The sequence below is a fragment of the Phytophthora ramorum genome, assembly GCF_020800215.1.
Source record: "Phytophthora ramorum isolate Pr-102 chromosome Unknown Phyram_PR-102_s0008, whole genome shotgun sequence".
In the NCBI taxonomy this organism is placed as follows: domain Eukaryota; phylum Oomycota; class Peronosporomycetes; order Peronosporales; family Peronosporaceae; genus Phytophthora; species Phytophthora ramorum.
This window is the reverse complement of record NW_027150654.1, coordinates 1,335,172-1,359,051: the sequence shown is the minus strand read 5'-3', so window position 1 is coordinate 1,359,051 and position 23,880 is coordinate 1,335,172. Positions and strand designations below refer to the sequence as shown.

The window sequence follows — 23,880 nt, the reverse complement described above, 5'->3', positions numbered from 1 at the left end:
TTCGCGATCTGGTTCTCGGGTTCGTCGCTCGCACACAATTCGAAGAAGCGGGTCAACATGGTGTGATTCCCACGACCCAGGACACGCTCCGGGTCTTCCGTCGCTCTGAAGAACACGGTTTGGGCATCTTCGACGTGAACGGTAAGCTGAGTGACTGCGTGTGTCTTTCCTTGGATCAAGAAGTCGAGTAAGCGGATACAGGCTTCAACTGGAGATATGTACCTGGCCGTGAGGAAGCGCAGAATCTCGTTTGGCTCTTGCCGAGGGAGCTCTCCACCCGCGCGAACTGCCTCGACAGTTAGCACAGCTTTATCGGACCCTTTGTAGACGTACTTGTATAGATATTTCACAGCTGAAATATCCGTGCACACCTCGACGTTGATGTGGCAATTGTACTTTTGGGATAAGTACGGGTTGTACGGAACAACCCACTGGTTAATAGTGGCGTTGTCGTACTCCCTGCCCTTCCATACCAGGACGCCTTCAGCTCGTCGACGCCGTCTGTAGACCGGATAGCCGTTCACATTGGTCCTTGTCGCCTCTGCAAAAGGTTTCGGATATCCTTTCGTACACTTCCCGTCCTTCATGCAAGCGCATGACGGGTTTGCCGCTCCACAGGGTCCATGCAGCATGCATGTCATGATTGTCTCGAATAGCTGCGGGAACTTTTCTCTGTCAGGAAGCTCTGCAGACACCATACGATCTACGATTTGGCGAGTACGCGGCTTGTCCTCTTCAGCCAAAATGATCAAGATGTGCGCGTGAGGGAGCCCTCTCTTTTGAAACTCGACCACGTAAATCCGCGCTTCCATACGGCCCAGCACTCCTTCGCTCAGGTCTTTAAGCTGAGCTTGCAGTTTTTGCTGCCAGACACGGGCTACAATATCGGGGCGGTCCTGAGCGTTTTGTTGATCGGACCCAAGGGCCTCCACTATCTCTTCCCATGTAGGGCTGCAGGTCGTTGTCATGAACACATCAGGCTTGCCGAATTCTCTAACAATGGCCATTGAGTCTTGGTAGGACTGGTACATCGCTCGAGGACTGCCCATATGAGATGAGGGCAGAATAACGCGGCGTCCCACTTGGTTGAGAAAATGGGTATCACCACCACGGCCTCGATCAGGGTGGACCAACGTACCATCGCCTCTGTCAAACTCAGAGAGTAGCCCTTCGCCTGCTTCCAGCTGAATTGTACCTTCGTTAAGCAGTGCGTCCTGAAGCCCTCGGTACTGATCGGCGCGAATTTGCTTCTGATGTGAGGCCACCCAGCGAAGTTGCTCCTGCTCGCATTTAGCGCGTTGGTCGACACACCACTGCTGAAAGAGACGACCGCCTTGATGAAGAGCAGACTGATCTCCCACTTTTTGGTGCAACCGGAAGGCGACATGTTCGCGAAGGGACATCTGGTTCTTGTTGCGACGTCTGACTCCGTTCGCGTATGTGTCCGTGTAGGTCCAACCCAGCTCCCCATACGGAAGCAGAAGAGGATACTGAAGAGGATCATACTCCGGGCGCGTCTCGAACAGTCGCAGAAGCCTGTGATCCCGAGTATACAGTAGTAGATCGCGAGGCCTATCCAGGTTGCCGTCCTCGATGAGCGTCGCGCCTACCTCAGAAACGGTTGGCAAATTGTATGTCCGAGGATGCGCTATATTTTCGTGGAGGCGGAACACCATATCCACGACGTCGCTCGTGTCTCGCGAGCGCACTTGCTCTCCGAAACTCAGGAACTGCTGAGCAAATGGGTTGTGCTGCTCCATCATTTGCTCAATGTCCATCAACGCCACAGGATCCAAGTCAGCAAAAATTCCTCTGCGGCGTTGGGCGCGCTGCTGCATGTCCGGGTCCACAATGTAGATCTGCGCGAATTTAGGGTCCGTGCGCTCTCCGGTGGCGGGATCAATATAGGGGAGTAGAGATCCCAAGTAGTGACCCATTGCACCCTGGATGCGGTACGTGTACACGCCCCTCTGTCCCGCTACGCTTGCATCCTGATTGACGTCCTGGAAGGATCGGTTGGAGCACGAAGCGCCAATGGACGTGAACGCAAAAGCTTGGTTATACGCTCGTATGTGCTGTCGAAACGCTGGATCCCGGTACAGTTGCAACAATCTTGGAGGTGCAGGCCGTAAAGGGGGAAGACGAACCTTGTCTTCCAGACAACAGCTCATTTTTGATTCGCCAGGCCACTTCCAAGCGCCACAATGTTCACAAACAGTGGTGGGAGGAAGCCGATGGCGTCCATTCACAACGTCTGGACCCTGGACGTAGGCCACGTCAAAATCGTCGTGGTTTGCCAACGCCTCTCCACGTCGAGCCGATCTACGCCGAAATCGCTCTCTCTCGCGTTGCTCCAGTGCTTCTTCCTCAGTATGTTCTCTGCGGCGTTCCGCATGTTGCTCTTGGTTTACCCTTCGCGCTTCGGCGCGTTCCTCCTGCGTAAGCTGTGATCTGCGCTCCGCGTGTTGCTCTTGGTTTGCCATCCGTTCTTCAGCACGCTGCTCCTGCGTAAGCTGTGATCGTCGCTCCGCGTGTTGCTCCTGTTTTACCATGCGATCTTCGGCACGCTGCTCCTGCGTAAGCTGTGATCGGCGCTGGGCATGTTGCTCCTGGTTTACTATCCGTTCCTCGGCACGCTCCTCCTGTGTGAGCTGTGATCGGCGCCGGGCATGTTGCTCTTGGTTTACCATGCGTTCTTCAGCGCGCTCCTCCTGTGTAAGCTGAGAACGGCGCTCCGCGTGTTGCTCTTGGTTTGCAATCCGTTCCTCGGCACGCTCCTCCTGTGTGAGCTGTGATCGGCGCTGGGCATGTTGCTCTTGGTTTACCATGCGTTCTTCAGCGCGCTCCTCGTGTGTAAGCTGAGACCGGCGGTCCGCGTGTTGCTCTTGGTTTACCCTTTGCGCTTCAGCACGCTCCTCCTGCGTAAGCTGAACCCGGCGGTCCGCGTGTTGCTCCCGGTCTGTCCTGCGCTCTTCAGTGCGATCGTGTACACTCCTGTGAAGCGCGCGAGAAGCACTGTTGCGTTCACGCTCCGCGGCGTGGACCTCTTCGTTCAGATTATGCCGACGTTCCTGCTGTGCGATCCGGTTTCGTTCTCGTACGTCCTGAAGCTGCTCGGCACGGAGCTGGGCTCGCCGGGCTAGCTTTCGCTCCGCGTCACGCCGCCGCGCACTCTCCCGCTGAGAGTCGGTCATGTTACTTCTTCTGGAACGCGCTCGCTGCGCCTCCCTCATCCGACGTGGATTTGCTTGTGGGTCAGTCGCCCTCTGCACTGGAGCACCTGCAGAGAGCTGGCTAGTCGCCCCTTGTCCAACGACCGTTGGCACAGGAGGGGCAGTTTCACCCGTTGTCACTGTGACGACGTCCCCTCCACCTGCGGCCGCCTCTTGTAGGCTCAGTTGTTCCATCTGCTCCATTGCCACCCGAAACCGCCTTTGAGCCGCGCGGCGGCGTCCCAACCGTCGCCTCTTAGACGCTGGAGACTCATATCCTTGTGGTGACGCGTTGGCATCGAGGGCCTGGGTATGGCGCTGGTCCAGCTCCTGACGCCGCTCATCACTAACAAAAGAGACCACTGAGCAAGGGACACTTGACAACAACCAAGAAACAGCCGTACCGCTCCCGCTTGCTGCCGACATTCACCATGGTGCTGTCCGCAACAACTGCAACAGCAAATGCAGCGTTAGTGGACTTCCCAATAAATGCGCACGTGCATTGGAAAACAACCACCCAAAACTGCAGTCGTTAGTAAAAGGACGGCCGGTACTTCGCAATTCGAAAGGACACGCCTTCTGGAGACACACCTGCAGGATACCCGTGTAGCACCGCCAGTCTTGCACAGTCCTCGCCACGAACCCGAGTCCTGCACGGCTGTAAAACACCTCATTAGCCTTGCCGCGTTTGCTTTCGTTTGTTTCTGGTCCCTCACATCCACCGTTATCCCTTTAAAGCACCCCCGCATTGGTGCTGCGTCTCAATACCTTTGGAGACACAGCTGCGGGTTCGAGGTGCTGAAGCGCGACTCGGTACCTCAATTCTTTTGTTTTCTTTTCTTTTAGTTGCTTCCTTTGGCAACGGAGGTCTACCGGTCGCGCTCAATGCCACTGAGCTTTATCAGCTCAGGCAATTAACCGTTTTGGTTGTAAAGGGACACGTGTCAGCTTTTTGGGAATCTTTTTTAATATTTTTTTTAGCAGCAAGGCATCATAGGCATTAAAGGGCCGTACAAACCCCGAGTTCGCGCGCAGACTGCACCAAACCAACGGTTTTCCACCGGTACCACTGCAAATGGCCACCGTCGAGCGGTCCTCACTTGTCACAATAGTGCCGACTCGTCCTTTTGATTGGAAAGTGTCCGCCACAGCCGTAACTGCACAGAAACCCAAATAGCATGTTACCACACTACGGGCCGGTCCCATTACACGGTGTCAAGCCCGGGGCTAGGATGGACGACCCGGCTAGGCCGGCTTTTATCGCCGTGTGTACCCATCCCAGTCCCCCGGATTGGTATGAGACTTCCCACTATGCCGGCGGGCATAAATGGGCGCCTCAGCACCGCGGCTCCGAAGAGCAGGTTGGATGGCGGACTGTCTTGGAACGCATTTCGGGCGCCAGCTGCAATCTTTTTATCGGACCTCTAACCTGGAATTATGCTTCCCGGGGGTGAAGGGAGCTCCCCAAAATAGCATGTTCACCAGAAAGCCCGAAAATACGGGGTAACCGTCACGATTGCTTCGAGAGAGGTCGGCCTGGCTCGCTGGGCAGGGATGGGATCCTCTTGGGGGCTGGCTAGGCCGCATCAGTGTGGCCGTCATAGGGTACCCATCCCTCCATGCAGTTGTGCCCTTCCCACACAATGCACGGCTCCGGTTATCCTCCTCTAACACGCACGGTTACCCCTCGACTGCCCTGAAGGTACCAGTTATCCGCAACAGGCGGCACTCCCGAAATCGTTATGTATTAGAATTAAATAGGATTAATCTATACCTACCCTGCCTGCGGCGGGGATGACCTGCCTGCGAAGCTATCGCGCCCGGTCCTCCGTCGAGCTGGTCCGTCGCCGGAGCGTCGTTTTGAAAATGGAAATGAAAAGAAAAGTTGTTGAAAGGCGGTTTATTTTGTCCAATCAGCAGCGATTTCATTCGGCTACTTCCGATGTGGTGTAGTCTACTCTACGCATTATAATAGCCAATCGCGCAGAGGCTCGAATATATAGCCAATGAGAGGGCTTGAATTATAATAATAGCGAATGGGAGGGCCGCCTTCGCTGCGCTCGGCAGCTATTTATAGCCAACGGAAAGTCCGGATTTGCGTTACGCTCGAGGTGCGTACGGAATGACGGACAGACGGACGGACGGACGGACGGACGGACAGGTTACTCTGTTACTTGTAGGGGATGAAGGAAACAAATCATATGATAGACCACCAAAACATGGTGAATTTTTAAATCCCTTCGTGCGTGGGCTGGTATCCGAGATGAACTAGAGTGGAAAGCCTGTTGCCGTACCCAAGTTAACCAAACGGTTAAAGGAAGAGTACGACATTTTGATTTCCGTGCGATCGCTACGCCGCGTACTTCGACGTATGGGCATGCGCTTTATAAAAGGTAAATCGCGGAATATTTTGGCAGAATCTACGGCAAATGTTACATTTCGGACGCAATATTTGGAGAAAAAACTAGGCAACCTCAACAGAAGAAATATTCCGGTGCGGCCTGATGTGTTTCTTGACGAAACATTTTGCAACTTGCACCACGTTGCTAATCTGTCTTGGGTGGACCTGGACAAGATACGGTTCACCAAAAGTGGACGAGACCCAATATACTGTTTTTCTTCTGCTTATTTGTTTTATTTTGCTTTTATTTAATCTTAACGTTGCTTCAAAAGATTTTGTATTATAGCCACTGGTGTAATTCGCAGAAGAAAAAAAGGAATTATAGGGAAGCTGATCAAGGAATCACGTGAAGTTTGGCAATCCAACTTAAAATGAAAGCACGATGACGATTACCACGGAAGCTTCAACACTGAACAGTTTGAAAGTGGTTCAATAATGTGAGTGCTGTATTGGCGTCTAAGTATAATCCTTGCAATATTCACGTGGACGGCGTCAGTTATCACAAAACCCAGACAAATGCCGCCACAAATTCCAAGACCCTAAAAGCAGACATTCAGACTTGGCTCGAAGAAAAAGGTATTTACAATTTTATTATTTTGATATTATTGATGTGTTGATACTAATAACTGCAAATGTTTGAAATCTGGTACGACACAAACTACACAAATGCGGAGCTGTTAACGCTGGTGCGCGCTAACAAGCCCACAGCGATCTATAGAGCAACAGAAATCGTTACATCCTGTGGGCATTTGGTGTACTATACTCCACCATACCACCCGGGGCTCCAACCCATCGAGCTTATTTGGGCCCACATCAAGGGCCAGGTTGCTGACGAACCAGCGTCTGACATGCCTGAGTTGCGACACAAAATCGACGCTGGCCTCGCTTCATTAGTCTCAGAAACCTGAACTAACGCGTATGAGCATGCACAAAAGCACGAAGTGGCTGGAGGCGGGGAGCTGTGCGAGCTCATGTCGGGCGAAGATGAGAGCGAAAACGACTCTGGAGAGGAGAGCGACTGAGAGTAAGCAAGTGACTCTACGGATTTTCGTTACTCAAAATATATTCTCTTTGAAGATTTATTTTAACAGGCACCCCATCTTTTTAACGATCACGATCTGCGGTAATATACTGCGTATATTTTGGTCTGATTGTACATCTTCAGCTGTTTTCTCGTTCTAGCCAATTCCAACAATGAACAACGCCTACGTGGCAGACTGCAACTGCAAACAATATTGCAAGATAAAGTAGCTCCCGTTAGTAGCCTAAATGAAGGGAAAGGACTCAAAACATGGGGAAAAATATGTCAAATTCGGAATCTGCGCCCGTTTTTATCCCTTATATATAACTACCGTTCTGAGTTATGTCACAGGAAGAGACCGTTACTGTAGCCCAAATCCATCCAAGGTTCGTTGGCCAGGACAATATTTCAGTACCCGCTGAGGTTACTTTCGGCAAACCCGTATTAGGCGTGATAACCGGTGCCCTTCCTTCTGAGGGACTGCGGGGGTTCGCGTGAAAGCGCAAAATTGCATTATAGCCCTCGCTCGTGGCTAGTAGTACAGGTTTTGAGATTGACCAAACTCAACCTTGGTATGCAGAGGTGCTTGCAACCAACCCGGTGTAAGTGATCGCTCCAGGTCTTCAGGTGTTGATCGAACGTTCGCTGATCTTTCGCGAGGGAAGCGTGTGTTGTTGGTGGGACTCATACCGTTCGGTAGTGAGATTTTCTGCGTGTTCCTATTCGATAGTCTACAGCTGACCTGTAGATTCTTGAGGTGGTCCCACAAGAGAGGTCCGCCTGATTCGAACATTCGACTGATTCCTGCACGGTTCTCTTGCCTCGTTACCTCCTTTGGGACTGTAGACAAGTGTGAAGCATCGCCGCGCCGGACGCATCCAGCGACATGCGCCATGGCTCATACGAGTTGTCTGATCTGGCTTCCGATGTAGCGGAAGCGTATTAAGACAGTCCGGTCTGCTTTTCCATCGACTCGGTATCCGTTGACATGTGTTCCTGCATTCAGTCGCCGGTATTTCACCGACCAGGTTCCTCAGTAGGTTTAACAGTGACGCAGCCGAGATTCTTGTCGCATCCTTGTCAAGTCGGAAGAGGTCATCGGCATGAAATGCTCCAGTCGTAATGCCATCTTCTTCCACCAGCCGTAGTAGATCTATGGTAGCGTCTAACTTGCTTGTCGTCAACACTGGAGCTCGTACGGGTCCGGTGAGAGATCCACGTAGATTGGTTTGTGAGCCCCGCACTGCTGGATTCTTGCGAATGAAATCGAGCAGCGCTGTGAATCGATATGCTACCTCCGGCTTAGATCGTGACCAGGTAGACTTCAATACAGCACGACCCTCGCCCTCAGAGTCGGGTGCTCTGAGTTTCTCCCTCGTAGCCATCTTTTTCTTCTTAGACGTTCCAACGGAGGCGGATGTAGTGGTGGTGCATGAACATCCTTTGTCTTTCGCCATTGGGTCTTCATCCGGCGGATCCTGATGCGGGTCAAGATCCGCGGGGGGGGGGGGGGGGCTTCCCGTCGCTTGCTGCTTCCTATAGCGGGACCGTGAGGGTTGCGAGGGCTGAAGGATCGAGGATCGAGGATCGAGTCACTAGCCAAGCTATCTAGTAGATCGCTATGTAGTGCAAGATGTATATTATATTGAGGGTATTGAGGGTTACCGGTTTGGTATCGGTTGTTGACCGTGAACCGGTTAACCCGAACCGGTCCAATCCGAACCCACGCCGATTACGCCATCGACGATTACGCCACTGTCGATTACGCCACCTGTGGGTACAAGATTGTAGGTACAAGATGGGCTTCGACGTGGCGCTCTCTCATTGGCTGAAGTAACTCAGTATCCAGTAAAGAATCAAGTAGTGTGTATCCAGTAGGTCTAGAGTAGCGAGAAGGCTAGCGAGCTAAAGACCTCAATCAATCACTTTCGAATCTTCATTCTACCCCTCAAGTGGTTTCCTGTCTCCGCTCCGGTCTCGCCCAGAGTGCTGCCCTCCCTCCGCTCCGTCAAGCTTCACTGTGTGTGTCCAAGATCTATACTTTCCATCACAACTGTTGGATTCTGTCCCAGTTCGCCTTGGGGAGATTCTTTTCATCTGCTTCACCACTCGCTGTACGGACGACTCGGTACTACATATTTGACGAGAGAAACACTCTGTTGAAAACAACAACGCTCCGCGAGAAGGGCTGGCGATGACGACAAAAAGTTGGTCAGTGCTTGAGTGAAGACAAGTCGATCTTGAGATGAACGCTCAGTGCTGAAAATGGTAGAGTTGCTCATGGTTTGAGAACACACGGGGAATACTGTAGTCGAAGGCTGGCCCTCGTCTCATTAAATTTTATTATATAGAGCACGGCTCGCGTCCATTTTTTTGCAGCAGGTATCGACCAGGTATGACAACAGGTATTGAGCAGGTATTTAGTTTACCGTTTCTTTTCCAAAATTTTAGTTTTCTTTCTTCTCCCAGCCACTCATCCGGGGCCACGTGGCAGCTCCCACGCAGTTGGCGGGCGCGGCGACGCCGGAAGCGGACGCCACAGCTATGGCGCGCATCCACAAGACGGCTCATATCAAACAGCAGATGGCGGAGGAGGCTCGCCTAGAGGAGGAGGCTCGCTTGTCAGCAGCCGCAGCCGAAGCAGGGGGGGGAAGAGAAGGCTCGCACTCGGTCTGAGAGAGCCGCCGCACTGTGACGCGCAAGAGAGGAGCGTGAACAAGCCAGCGCTATGCTGTTTGGTCCGCATGCCGTGAACAAAGTAGCCAACACCCATGACACGGAGGAAGACGAGGAGGAGGAGGAAGAGCAAAAGGCTGAAGCCCAGGATCGAGGGTCGTCTTCACGCCGGCGGAAAAAGCGCTCCGTCGAAGAAGTGGATGAAGCATTTACCTGGATGATACCCATGCTCATATTTGCCATACCTGGCCGAAACAATTGATTCAGCTGCAATTGTGATGGCCGACAAAACAATCTTTTCGTCACTTCGACTTTTGCTTGTGAAGCGTTCACATGACTATTCCAGGTATCACGGCTACCGATACCTGTGTAATATTTGGATGGTATTTTATTTCCTCCATAAATAAAAACCTGAAAGGAAACTGGTGGAGACCTGCATCTGATCCAGGATACCTGGGCAGGAGACTCGTCCTAATATATATATATATGTTTGAGATGAGAACACAATCGTGTTGTATTGATTTTATTGGCAAACTATATCTTTCCCGAAATAAAAGGGCAGCATTATCTATCGTACAACATACATCACGGGATCATAATGGATCTGTTTGCATGGCAAGGCCATCTCTATATACATGCTCGGATGAACGTTCATCTGAGGTCATTTGACCTTCTAGAACCCCGTATATTTCGGGCATCCAGACCCTAAAACCACCCATTAAGTCCACTTTACGCAATTTTGGGTAGTTTATAATGGTATTTGGGGGTTATAGGGCTTACAAGGATATTTCAAGCAAGTATTTCAAAGTTTTGGCGGACTGAGTTAGCACCTGTCAATATTGATAAATCAACGTACGTAATGTCCAATATATATCAACTTTAACAGGGTAAGAAATGAAAAACAAAACAAAAATCCTTTGACAAGGAATAACCACACTAGACAGATATGCGCGTTAAGAACGCTTTTGGGGATATGCGAGGGACTTTCCCATATTCCGTGTACTTCACATAAACTTCTTGATTGGATTGATATGATATTACCTAGTCGTACATACGTGTTCTCTACGTAATGCATCCATTCAGTACTTTGAAGACCAGACCCTACTACATCCCGACACTTTAATATCTCGACCACAGCTAAATTTACCTTGCCTCGCTTATGCTCCTCCTCTTCCGACGACCTCGACAAAAACTAATTTCACGTTAAAAATAATGATAAGAATTGAAATAGCAAAGATTTACTACGTATCAAATAAAAAAACTAACCCTGCAAAAATTAATACCCTGCAAAAATGATCCCCAGATTTACAGGGTATTATTTTTTTGAGATAAATGATACCACTAAAGATATTTGCAAGGTAATGACATATAGTGCCAAATATATTGCGGTTAGTGTCTCTAAAACTTGATAATATACTTAATTTTGCTAATATTATCAAAAAGAAAATAGATATATTTTAATTTTGAATGATCATTACACTCGCCATGAGGTAAAACAATGGTCACATACTTTAACTTTTGAAATGACATTCGTAAAACTACGCAATATGGTATGATTATGCTGCGGTGTGAGACCTAAAACGAAGCAATGATGCCTGCTTTACGTTTTACTATGAAAAATAATTGTACAACTTTTTTTCTTGTATAACTTTGACCATAGTTAGGTTTATGAAGTCAAGAAACCAGCAATCGCTGTAGGGGTCAAATTTGAACCTTGGCTGGACTACTATAAGCGGAGCAAGGGCTGCACAGTATACACGGCGAGCACGAACAATGGGTGTGCTTTCCTGGCTGTGCAGTACGCTTTCGAGCTAAGTGGATATTCTGGAGCGATTTCAGGGAATTCTGAAAAAGAATTTATCGATCATGGCAAAACCACCAACCGAGACTATACCCTCGGCATGACGTGAAAGAAAGTGTGTGGCTTCATCAATTTCGTGAACAAGGGATCAAGGGCAAAGATTTATGATTCCGTTATTGATACAATATGGAATTGAGTGAAGTTAGTTACTCTAAAGTCAAACAAATTATAAACTAATGAACTTTAAAGACTTCATTTTTAACCAAAACAACTATTTTCAACTGCAATAACTGGTGATGATTCCTGTCCATATTGATATACTGACACAACGGCCAATTATGTGAGAAAAATATTCAAACTTTAAGACAATCAAAATAGAGCCAAAAACACTACTAAATTTATCCTGTCAAAACCGTTAGAACTGATTTGACAGGTATGTGTTTTTAAACTCACTTTTTTTTAACCTATACTCTGTGAAAAACAATGAACATTTTTTAAAAATATTAATAAAATGTTTTTAAATACCTGTAAATCATATATCTTATTATAATTGTCCAATCAGTTTTGCAATGGTTTTTTTCTGACATGGAAACGGTACTATAGAAAAACCGCTATAATATGCGGAAGTGCTTCTTACATAATACACACACTAGACTGCCATCCGAAGATGGATGTGGAGGCTATATATATATTGGCTCCCGGATGAACTTTCCTTTAGGGTTCTCTGGGTCCCCAAAAAACCCAGTAGTTTGGGTATCTGGGTCTCCAGGAACCCAAATTAAGGTATATTAGGGATTTTCAAGTATTTTTTTTGGGCAATCCATAAATGACTCAAATATGAATAAGTGAAACTTAAACCTTATAACCCGTCAAAAACCGGTTGATCGGATTAGACAGGTATCCGTTTATGGAGATAATACGTACTTACGAGAAAAAAACTAAACCCTTAGCGGTTTATCAAGCCCAATCATACCAAATCATATTCACAACATAATACCCTTCGAATATGATCAATTAGTTTTGACGGGTTATAAGGTTTAAGATTCATTTTTTTTTGTTGACTTAAATAATATACCAAAATACCGTAATTTAGGTTCCTGGGGGCCCAGATGCCTAAAATACTGTGTAAATGGGGACCCACGGGACCCCGGATGAATGTTCATCCCGGCGCTAATATATGTAGGCAAGAAGTAGACACAGTGAAATCATCGGAATCCTTGTTTTATCTCAATCCCGGCTACTCGTTCCATCAAAACTTGAGATGGTTGCATATATTGCTGAAGTGATGCAGTCGAGGCAAATAATAGCGGTTCAAAAAAATCAAGTACTTTGATAGTGATAGCAACTCTGTGGGCACGCTTGAAATGTTTCGCGTGTTCCTTGCAACCCGAGAAATTGCATTACGGCAGATAGCAAAAACAATGAGCTTCAGTTTTTTGTTGTACTCGATGCCAACTTCAAGTAACGGTTCTGCTGGAGTACATATCTTCGGTTTTGGGTCCTTTACTGCGGCAGCCTTGCAATGTCGCTGTAGCGTCTTGGGGACGCTGGACGTGTAAACGCACCGAGGACACTGGGAAACCCCATTCTTTCGTGGCACGGTATGAGAAACAGGCTGGTTGCTCGCATCATAAATTTGTCGTGTAGGAACACGCCAGAATTATGTCTGCTAGTACTCCCACCCACAACACACACCTCGCCCCTGAAGACGAGGTGAATATCGGGCGAAGTCTCGACCTGAAGGCCTTGATTCAGCCCTAGCACCGGGTTGGTTAATGACCCTGCGCACTCCGACTTGTCGGTAGGACAACCAATCAATACAACAGCACTAGCCACGAGCACAGGCTAGTCTGCAACACACACTAAGTCAAACCTCGCTGGCCCTCAGAAGGAAGGGTCCAGGACTTTTCAGCCGGTAAGCGAGGGGGCCGGAGCAAAGCTCCGGTAGGTAGATAGATAGGAGGCTTCTGTAGCACTCCTAGGTCGAACGAGCTCTCTCGTTCTCTGCAACACGCAGCAAATCAATCACACAATCTCTACTTCTTGGACTTGCCGGGCGGATGAACACTTGAGTTATCAGCTCACGAGTCCACCGGCAGGCATAATCCTGGCGATCAAGCGGGACCAGACACTACGGACACTTACCGTAGCCGGACTTGACTCTTGTGCGATCGGGAGGAAAATCTGCTCTGTTTGTTGCGCCCTGCGGGCGCTTATCGCTATACTATGGTTTCCTATATCTCAATACAAATATCTAGTGTGAACTCGTCCGTTGGGAAACTCCTGGATTCCTGACGACTGCTCAGCGAGGTCTCAGGAGGCGTATCCGGCATATCTTCCGGATGCGACTTCTCTTCAAAGGGCACGACTCGGATATCTTCCCTGACATGACTCCTCGTCAGGCCGTAGTGTGCCGTACATCACCTCGCTCTTGTGCCTTGTCATTCTGCCGCGGGTCTTCTAGGCCAATCAACGCCCTGTCGCACACTTCCCCCAACGGGATTCTGACGACCAGACCTCGAAAGCAACGGCGGCAACGGCGACGGCAGCTCCGGTCAATTCACTACACCACAACTGCCCCCGCCGCATCGCGAACCACCGCACCTGGCGAGCGTTGTGGCGCGTCGAGTGCACTCCATGTCCAAGCCCTCTCCTGCGCTTGAGTCTGCTCGGATAATTGCACGCCGCATGGGCTGGCCTGATGCGACCAACGACAACTCGGTACGTTCTTGCTCCTCATCGTTGGCGTCGCTTGCTCCGCTATCTCGAACTCACATGACCTGCTTTGTCTTCGCTGTTCTGCTGCTCGCACAGAACTCGGACCCGAGTGCAGCAGTTTCTTCCGCTGGTGCTGCGCACACTCCAACTGCAAACGAGTCCTCGTCTGCAGGTGCAGTCGTGCCGTCACCAGCGGTGATGACTATGACCCATGCTGCGACTTCGTCAACAGCTCTTGTTCCGACGTCAAGTCGTGATGCAACCCCTGACAGTACACAGCAGTTGGTACGTGTTGCACCAATTCTATCGCCACTCGTCACTCATTTTGACATGCTTGCCGACTCCTCGTTGCGACTGTAGACATCGGTATTGACGCATCTGCGCGCACCTCGACTAACCGAGATCGAAGGCACGGCATTGCATGGTCTCTTGATGGACGCCTCGGAGGAGACATCCGACAGGCTATCAGCGGTTCTTGGTTCGCGACTGACCGATGCGGTCCGCTGCATTACGCAGCTGATGCTGAACCCGCCTCGCCGTCCAAGCCACGTACGCAATCGCAAAATCGCCGATGCTCAGTCAATTTCAGACCTTGTTGCCGCCTTAGGCCAACCGGAGGAAGACCCCCGCAACCTCGTTGAGGAGCTAGGACAGCTGCAAGCGCAAGTCAAAGATGCGCAGGCTGCGAAGGAAGCTGCCGAGCGTGCCGCTTTTGGTGACAAGATGAAGTTGGAGACGGCGCAGCTGCTACTGCAGCATTCCCAAGATGAAAACGCCGAGCTTTCCAGATCAGTGACGAGAGCGAATCGGCTTCGCATAGCCAGTGATCGTCAGTTCACCGAGCAAGCGGCTCAAATGGCAGTCCACAGTGAGGTGGTAGCGCAAGCTACAGCTCGTTTGAAGGCTGCCGATGACTCGCTGCAGGTACTGGAGCGAAAGATGGACCTTGAACGCGAACATTACAAGAAGAACCTGGCGCTATTTTCTGATCGCGTGAACCAGCTTCACCGACACTTGACTCATTTTGGCGATGCCGCCGCTGATCGGTCTCAACGAGCCTTGCTCAAAGACATGAAATTCACGGTGGCTGAAACTCTGAAAGCAAACCAGTGCCTTCGTCAATATGTCGATCAGCGCGATTTGGATGCTGACACACTGCTCGTTTTGTCGAAAGGTAGGTCTTTGCCCCCTTGCTTGTCATCTCGGCCGGTAATTCTGACATCGTCTTGGACGTTACCTCAGGCGGATGTGTCGGCGAGCTAGACTTCGCTCTGCTGGGTTTGGACTCGGAGGCTATTGCTATCGTTCGCGACGCCGTCCAGGAGCTGGATCCGTCGTTGACGCCAAAAGCTTCGGCTCGGCGAATTGCCAGTCTGGTTCATCATCTCCGTGATGACACCCTGGGTGATAGCGAGTCGTCTGTGCACGCCGGAGTAGCTCTGGGTACTGTTGATTCGGACACCGACCTTGTTGGAGGTCGCGAGGGTGAAGTTGAGGGCCGCAATGGTCCGTCGGACTCCTCGCCTGCAATATCTCCATCCAGCGTGCCGCCTTCGGGTGTGTCATCTCTCGGAAAGCGGTCTCGACCGCAGCTGGCCGTTGTCAACAAGAAAGCTGCTAATCGCAAGTCGCGCAAAACTCGGTCGGCTGCGAAAGCTACCAAGAAGGTAGGTCCGAAGACGGTGCATGTTCAACCGAAGATCCGTTCCCCGCCACAGTCTTCTGGGCGCAAGATTCGTTCTAAGCCGGCACTGGAATCGAGTCCGGCATCATTGACTCTATCGGAGGTTGCAGTTCCGCAAGCCACTTCTGCCTCTTTGCCAACGACTCCTCGGTCAACTGTTAGCACGTCATCTGTGGCGTCCACCATTGTTTTATCGTCGGCTCCGTCGTCTCCATCCAGTGTAATTTCCACTCATGCAGCGGAGGCCCCAGCTTCTCGGACATCTCGTCGCCGCTCGACTCGTGCTGCCGCCGCCTTATCTCGTCAGAGCTCGGCAAGTGTAATTGCACAGGAGGCGGTAGATAACGACTTCATTCTTGGATTTGGCACTCCGGTCTCAAGCCTACCGGGTAGTCCGGAGTCGGCTGCTTCTCGACCGCGTCACAGTGAGATCTCGGAGGAGGAGAAAGAGGGTGGACAATCGACAGAAGTGGAGCTTGGGGCAGTGGAGCAGGGGGCGGACTCTCACAAACACCCGCCCGTTCGGCAATCTGCTGGAGGTTCCCGTGCGCCATACACTCCTGTTCCAATGTCTGCTCTAGACCCGGTTGCAGTCAGGCGTGATCACCGTCCTGTACGGCCGCACACCGTTGTCTTGGCAACTTTGTCAACGACACCTGGCACCAACCCGAATGCAGCGACTCCGGTAGCGAGCCTTCCTCCAGCAATTCGAGGGTGGCAACCTCTCGTGAGGCCTTCACGAAAACTCGTTGGCTGGGCCTATGACTTCTTGGAGCCTGGTTTCCGCTTGAAAGGATCTCAAATGTGCTGGAACCAGATCATTAATTACCGGACACCAACGCCGATTCTTGGAGATCTCGTTACGCTTTGTTCCGCAGAGGGTATTAAAGCCTTTGCAGACTGGAAGCGGCCTGATCATCCGTGGCGACAAGTCCAGCGAAAGATGCCAGACCACGCGTGCTTATTTGACGTGGAACCGTTCATGCCTGATGTCCACATCTCGATTCGCGGACCAAAGACGCACCGCACGGTCAAGCTATGGCGTCAAACTCAAGGTCTCGCTGCAGAGGACACCGAGAGTGACGACATTGGCTATGCCTTATGGGAGCGCGGGCATTGGGTTCTGATCGGTGCAGTCGAGCGTGCTCTTGCTGCACTGATCTATACTCATGGCGGAAACTCGGTCGTTGTTCAGGCTGTCCGGGCGGCATGGTACAACTACTTGAGCGGTCGGGAGAAGCGTGCTGACAATCTACGCAACAAGTTCGTGCCGTTCTGGAAATGGTGCCTTGAAAATAATCGTGGTGAACGTGAAATTCCGGCAGAGTTTTTGTTTGAACCATCGATGCTGGTTTACCCGTTTGAGGTTCTCCCATGGGCTCCGACCACCGAAGACTGGTGCACCGAGGTGGCAATTTTGGATTCTCGTCAGCCTTGGCGCAATTGTTGGATCGACATCCCTAGCGAGCACCCGTACAACACTACGTTCGTCCCGTGCAACCCCTCGGTCGAGCTATTCGTGCCTCGGGGAATGACGGACGTTGAGGTTGGTCGTGCTGTGGTGGTGAACCCCGAGCTCTCGGATGCTGACATTCACCCTGGTTGGCATGAGATGGTCGAGACGTGGTCTAAGGAAGGTGAGTCTGGCAGCGAGGATTCGGTTCCGGTTCCAGAAGACCCTGCGTTTAAGGCTTCTGCTGATCCTAGCCATCACGGGCTTGTAGTCGGGACCGTGACGACCATCTAAGTCTCGGTCGTCATCTCGCAAGTGTCGTCACGTGTTCTCCAAGCGCATCCAGTGTTAGCCGTAGCGTCTTAGTGTAGTTGGTGCACCTTGGAGCTTCTTCTTCTTTCTTAATGCTTAATTCCGGATCTCCATTGTTCGTTCACAAATTCATCAAATGCAATATGTAGTCTGCTGCAGTAGCTGTTTTCGTCTGTAGTCTTGGGCTGCATTGCCCCAAGTACAGGTCATCATGATGACAACAAATGTTGTCTAGTCCTCGTCAGCGACTTGGACCATCTGCAAGCGCTGTTCACGCTTTTTTCGCTGCAAGTAATCATACAACATGCCCCCGCACGAGAGGTTCGATATGGGTTCCCATGTTGGCTCGTCCTGATCTGCCCATTTGATCTTAAACTCTCTGATCGATCGCGCAGTCCTCGTTGACATGGGCATTCGATCGTCGAGGATCTCCAGGACCTCGCTTTCACCAGCCAGCCGGTCAGGCTCCCAGCTATCTTCGGGCAGGAGTTCTTCATCAAAGTCGAAACGTGAATCCTCAGTCATATCCTGCGTCAACCGAGTCCTCGGTCGGTCCTCGAACTCGCTTACTGCCTTCAGGCGTGACATGGATAGAAACGATATCCACTCCGATCGGGCAGCTCCAGCTCGTAGGCGTATTCTTCCACCTTGTTCTTTACCCTGAACGGGCCGTGCCATCGGTGGGCAAGCTTCTTAGTCAATCCGGGCTTGACGCGCTCCATATACAGCCAGACACGGCTTCCTGGTTCGAAGAGAGACTTCGTCACTGCTTCAGTATGTTCGTCGTCTGTTCGTTCGCCATTTGGATGGTAGTCCGGCGTCTCGTCGTTCGATCGTCGAGGTACAGCTGCCTGTTCTTTTCGACTTAAGGCTTCGTTATGTTCCTTGGCTCGACGCGTCTTTTCTGCTGCTTGGTACTCCTTGGCCATTTCAAGCGCTATTCCTTGCTGGCGATTCACCTCTCTTCGCCATGCTAATGCATCAGATTGCTTACCGGAACCTCGTCGTAGTGAAGACGTCATTGCATGCAGCGACGAGTGAGCATCCCACCCATGTACTAGGAAGAACGGGGTCTCCTTTCGCGTCGTATCTTGCGAATTGTTGATTGCGAACACTAATCGCTCTGCAATCTCGTCCCAGTCCTGCTGCAGCGGATCTTCGACGTACACTTTCACTGACTGCATGACGGTCTTTACTGATCGCTCTTGTTGGCCATTAGCTTGCGGCCGATAGCTTAAAGTCGCTCTCGATCTCGATTGCATCATATCAGCAAAGGCTTGAAAGACCTCACTCATAAAACGAGGATCCCTGTCGTGCCGAATGAGTGCAGGTGCACCGAAACGTCGGTATATGCATTCTTCGAAAGCTTGGGCTACCATGAGAGCGGACGTGTCCGACATAGCTTTGGCAACCACGAATCCAGTGAACGAGCACTGGAACAGTAGTAGCGCAGTGTTACCGCGTCGCGACTTCGGCAAGGGTATGACGAAGTCCATTGACACGATCTGGAATGGTCGTTCGGCTAGGATATTGCCTGGAGAGTATCCTCGAAGCTGTGGACGGCTCTTACTGGAACTGCAATCCAGGCACGACTTCACGTGCTTCTCCTCATCAGCGTACAAACCTAGCCAATAATAGTCCAACTTTACTCGCTGGTATGTCCGGACCACGCCTTGGTGGCCGCCTTCCAGCGAGTCATGGCAGTTCTGCAAGACTTCTTGAATCATCGTTGTTGGTACTACGAGGCGCAGCTTGGTCTCTGCTTGCTGGTTATCACTTCGCCGACGACTTACTCCTAAGTAGTACAGCAACCCATCCTTCGTTAACACAAACTTGTCGGCAATCTTCCAGGCATTTCGAGCTGCCTTGTAGCCAATATTTTCCAAGTTTCCGCGCAGTACCGATTTCAGGTTAGACCACCTCACTTCCTCGTCTTGGGCTTGGAAATACGGCTTCGCCGCTCTTCCTGTACTGCCACTGGGTCGATGTCATCTGCGTTTACCGTCAGTGATTGCTCAGGTCTGGGTTGTTCATTCAGCGTATTCTTGGTGGGTGCCCCTGTAGCATTTGTCCGCTCCGTCGGCTCAGTGAGTTGCTCAGAGGCGACTTCGTCTGCGAACCTAACACGTTTCCTGCGCTGTCGTCTTGTCATCACCGAGACCTCGCCTAGCTCTAGTCGTACAAAATCGACGAATGTTTTGCGTGTCGACCTCATTTGGGCGTCCAAGACTTGAACGAAATTATCAGGACTCGGCGTAACCACATTGATGCTCTCCGGCGGGGCTTCGTAGATCCTTTCGGGAATCCTGTTCAAGCTTGAAGCTCGGCTTGCCTGTCTTTGCTGAGAACCACCTTCGATACCTTCATCTCTAGTGTTTCGCCTGCTAACGAGTCTGCCGCTGCATTGTACTCTCTCAACACATGCAGGTACTTTATGGACCGAAGTTTCGCTGTAAGTACTTTGTGGTGATTCAATAATGCCATCAGCGACTCCTTCCTGCATGCGATCACCCCTTGGGATTGCTGGATTGCGAGTCTCGAGTCTCCGACCACGGTCAAGTCCTCGGCACCGTGATCTAACGCAGCTTGTACTCCGTTGTTCATGCCTGTATATTTACTGTGGTGCTCTCGAGATACGCACTCGCGGCGATCACTATCTTCCACTCAGGTAGTCGCCACATAATCCACGAACAGCTACCGTATCCGCCGTACTTTTCCGTCTTCGCTGATCCATCAAAAGACACCACGAGTCCTCGGTGGTCGCGAGGGAGACGTGCATAAAGGAGTTCAGGGTCCATTCGAACTGTAGGCGAGCCTTTCGTTGGCGGTGCTACGAGTGCTAGCGATTCTTCGAGGTCGACAAAGTTCGTTATCGTCGACTGTAGGAGCTGGGTAAACACACAGTCTTTTTCTTTGACTCGTTGCACTTTCAGGTGCCATGGTGATAGCAACACCGAGAACTGTACTGCTCGTCCAAAGAGTGACTTTGATCGGTGTACCCAGTCGAGTGTCGAAAATCGTGTATATACGTGAAGTGTCTGTCCGGCCAACTGAGTGTGACACATCTTCAGCAACAGCAACAATGCCAGGACCTCTTTTTCCGCCGGGAGATAGTTCATCTCGGCTTCCTTCAAAACTCGTCCACAGAACCGTACGGGGTGCAGCTTGCCTTCGTACTCCTGCATTAGCGTGGTACTTAACGCCCATTCATTTGCGAATAACATGACATGAACCGACTTGGATCGGTCAAAATGTCGGAGGATCGGCGCATCCGCCACCTTCTGCTTGAGCGCGGCGAAACTTCGTTTCGCTGTTGACAAGTCACCTCCGGGTCCAAAGTCTGTATCTTTGAGCTGATACAGTGTAGCACCGTATACAGCAAAATCTTGGATGAATCGACTGTAGTAGTTCAACGCACCCAAGAAGGATTGCATTCCTTTCTTGGATCTCGGGAACGAGAGTTCGGTAATCGCAGCTAGCTTCTTCGGATCTGCTTGGATGCCGGCAGGTGACACCGCATGCGACAGAAAGTCCACTTTCGACTGAACGAAGATGCTTTTCGTGAAACTGACGCTGATTCGACACTCGGCAAACCGACTTAGTAGACGGTCCAATGTCGACAGATAGTCGTCAAACGTTGCTCCGCCGAAGCAGATATCATCCACGAAAGATCGCCGATCAAACACCGGGACCAATACAGACTCGTCGGGTTCACCGTTCGAAAACATGTCAGCTATTGGGCTGTTCACGAGTCGTGCCACTGGGTCCATGGTTGACGAGGCTTCGTGGTCAGCGTCAAACTTTGTCCGAGGGCTCGGTTCAGGTGCTAACAGCTTCAGTGACTCTTCGTTGTTGGTTCCTCGTAACAGCGTGGCCTGTTCCTCGGCTGCATGCATCAGTTTCGCGTAATGATTCCACCCACCTTTTGGTTGGACAAATCCCCACAACGCGTTGTCTATCATTCGTTGGTAGATCATTGGCGCGTTCTTGAGGCCGAATGGCATTCGAAGCCATTCAAAGTGCCCCAGTGCACAGACAAATGCTGAGATCTTTCACGCTCGATGAGTCATCATTATCGCCCAGAATCCGCTGGCCGCATCGAGCGAGCAGAACCATAGGTAGCTCTCTAGACCCGTCAGCAGATCATCGACGAGTGGCATCGCGTATTCCAAGATCGTTGTGACGGCGTTCACCATCTTGTAATCAATGCACAGCCGAATATCCACGCCGTTCTTTTTCAGCACTATCACAATTGGCGACGCCCACGGGCTATCCGAGAACGACACCAATCCAGCTTTGAGCAGCCCTTTCAGAAGCTCGTATAGCTTTGGCATGTGTCGAAGCGCCACTTTGAGCAGCCCTTTCAGAAGCTCGTATAGCTTTGGCATGTGTCGAAGCGCCACTCGTCGGGCACGCTGTTTGATAGGAGCGTGCCCCTTGACATCAATATCGCAAACCACTCCATAAGCTGGTGGAGGAAGCGCGTTACCACTCGAAATCATGATTTGCTCGTGTTTCTTGAGCACATTGATTAGTCGCTTCTGTTGCCCACCCTTGAACTCGACGTTTTGTACATTTGGCGCCGAATAGTCCAGTATCGTGACCGAGGTCTCGGTCAGGTCCGGAAGGAAGGCAAGTTCTTGCGCATAGTCTTCAAGTTCAATGTGGCTGGCTTGGTGTTCAGCCGAGTCCATTGCTTCATCGACGTTCATGGTTTCATGTCCTTCGGTGTTTAGAACCCTCATTACCGCCATGAATGTCTTCTCGAGCACCGTCGCCGGGTTCTTATCTATTTTGTTCCCTTTGGGCGGCGGTTCCTCTTTATTGACTTCGCCAACCGCGGATTCTCTGGTGTTGAGCGATGTCTTGGTGGTCACCCCTGGTGGTACGTCTCCGCTAACCGTGATCTTGGCAGACGGTGCGATCGGTATAGATTCTGGATCATTGCCCACTGGCAAGCCATCAGTTTCGTTGGCCGATATCTCGTCGTCGCGTTGTTGCAGGAGTCGTTCCCAGCGCTGGGCGCACGTGGGATGCTCGCCTTCATCACTGAAATAGTCGGGTGGCCGGCTTCGCACTCCTCGGGGTGGTGTATAATCGACTTTCTCCACTGCCGAAGGTTGTTTGGCGAGCCATTCTTGGTACAACGTGGCTTCTTTCTCGTACAGAGTTTGATCCCGTGATTCAGCATAAGCAATCACTTGCCATTCCTGGTACTTCCTTGAATCGAGTCGAACGTAGCCTGCTTCGACCGGCAAGTCACCATGTGGTATACACATCACAAAGGGCAAGTGAATCGGACAAAACACCAAGTTATCGGTGATATTCGTCAATCGAACTCGCTCCGGGTGACCACGTCGAAACCTCGTCACAGTCGGCACCAAGCAGTCCGTTCGTCGGATCCATACAGCATGTGTATCCAGCGTTGGTTTCCGTTTTTGTAGCCGGAATTCTCCCCATTCGTGTCCAGATATCTGTAAAAGCTCGGTAGGACCACCGAAGACATGCCTACGCCCGGGATTATCGTCATCCATCATGTTTTGCGTCTTGATCAATGGGATCCTGACCTCGTCCGGGAGTTGTACAGTGGCGTGAAATAGGTCGAGGCGAATTCCGGCTGGGATCATAAAATCGGTGCCAAGCACCACATCAACTCCAGCACTGTGATCCATAATCCACACCTCGAACTCGTACACGCGCTCCCAGCCGAGGTGGAGCTCCCACGGCCGACGAGCCAATGACCGACGCACCCCCGACTCCCGGACAACCAGCGTACCGCTTGTTCGGCGAAGATGACTTGGACATCGACTACCTCGAGGTGACGGGTCCGTGCGTTGTACTGCCGTACCTGTCCAAGTTGACCTTTGGTCTCGGTTCAAGCGTCCGCGAGCACGAGAACATGCTTGTCGTTGCGCAAGGTCCCGGATACGTGTACGTCGACAAGGCCTTCAAGAGCGCTATCCTAGTGCAATTGGGTGTGCACTTCGGCTACCCTTTCGAGGGAAGTGATGATGAGCGTGGACTGTTGAAGTGGCAACGTCGGCGTTTGAGTGGCTACGATCTCGCGTTGGTGCTGCTCTCGGCGGGTGTGAACTTCGTGATCTACATCGACTACGGCATGAAGGGGAAGCTGCTCGGGTTTTCCTGGATCGATGAGATGCTGGCCGCAGTCCCCGGGACGTCTATCATTGTGGACGTCGCCACCATGACCAAGCCTGCTGCCGAAGGTCGCGTTCAACTTGTTCGCTGGAACGGTAGCCGTCCTGAAGGCTGCAGAGGGACCAACCACGAGCTGTACGGGATGATGCAGCGACCGCCGTACTACGGCTCCGTCGTTGCCAAGCGAGTGCGAGACGACGTCGCTGATCCTACCATGCTGAAGTGTCTGGTGTACTCGAAGGCCGCCCATGTCTTCAAAGCGACGCTCAAGCCTGGTCGGTTGGATCAGCCACGGAAAGAACAAGTTTCTACGCCTTGCGGAGCCGTACTTCGGCAAATTGGAGCGTGCGTTTGTCGCGCAGCAAGCAACCATGGGAGACGTGCGCACGGAGATCCGTTTCCGAGTGAGCAGTTATGGAGAAATCCCGGCGGTGTTTTCGAGG

At 51.3% G+C, this 23,880-nt stretch overlaps 2 protein-coding genes across 2 annotated transcripts; both read left to right on the top strand.

The window, feature by feature from the left end:
* Window positions 1-13,886: 13,886 nt before the first annotated feature.
* KRP23_9423 (uncharacterized protein) lies at window positions 13,887-17,260 on the top strand (the record flags this gene model as incomplete). The annotated part of the gene is made up of 4 exons (XM_067894975.1): window positions 13,887-14,114; window positions 14,190-15,003; window positions 15,072-16,126; window positions 17,090-17,260. The coding sequence occupies 4 exons, from the start codon at window positions 13,887-13,889 to the stop codon at window positions 17,258-17,260; spliced, it is 2,268 nt and encodes a 755-aa protein (XP_067742601.1).
* Window positions 17,261-23,015: 5,755 nt separating this feature from the next.
* Window positions 23,016-23,845, top strand: KRP23_9422 (uncharacterized protein; the record flags this gene model as incomplete). The annotated part of the gene is made up of 2 exons (XM_067894974.1): window positions 23,016-23,716; window positions 23,800-23,845. The coding sequence occupies 2 exons, from the start codon at window positions 23,016-23,018 to the stop codon at window positions 23,843-23,845; spliced, it is 747 nt and encodes a 248-aa protein (XP_067742600.1).
* Between the last annotated feature and the right edge of the window lie 35 nt (window positions 23,846-23,880).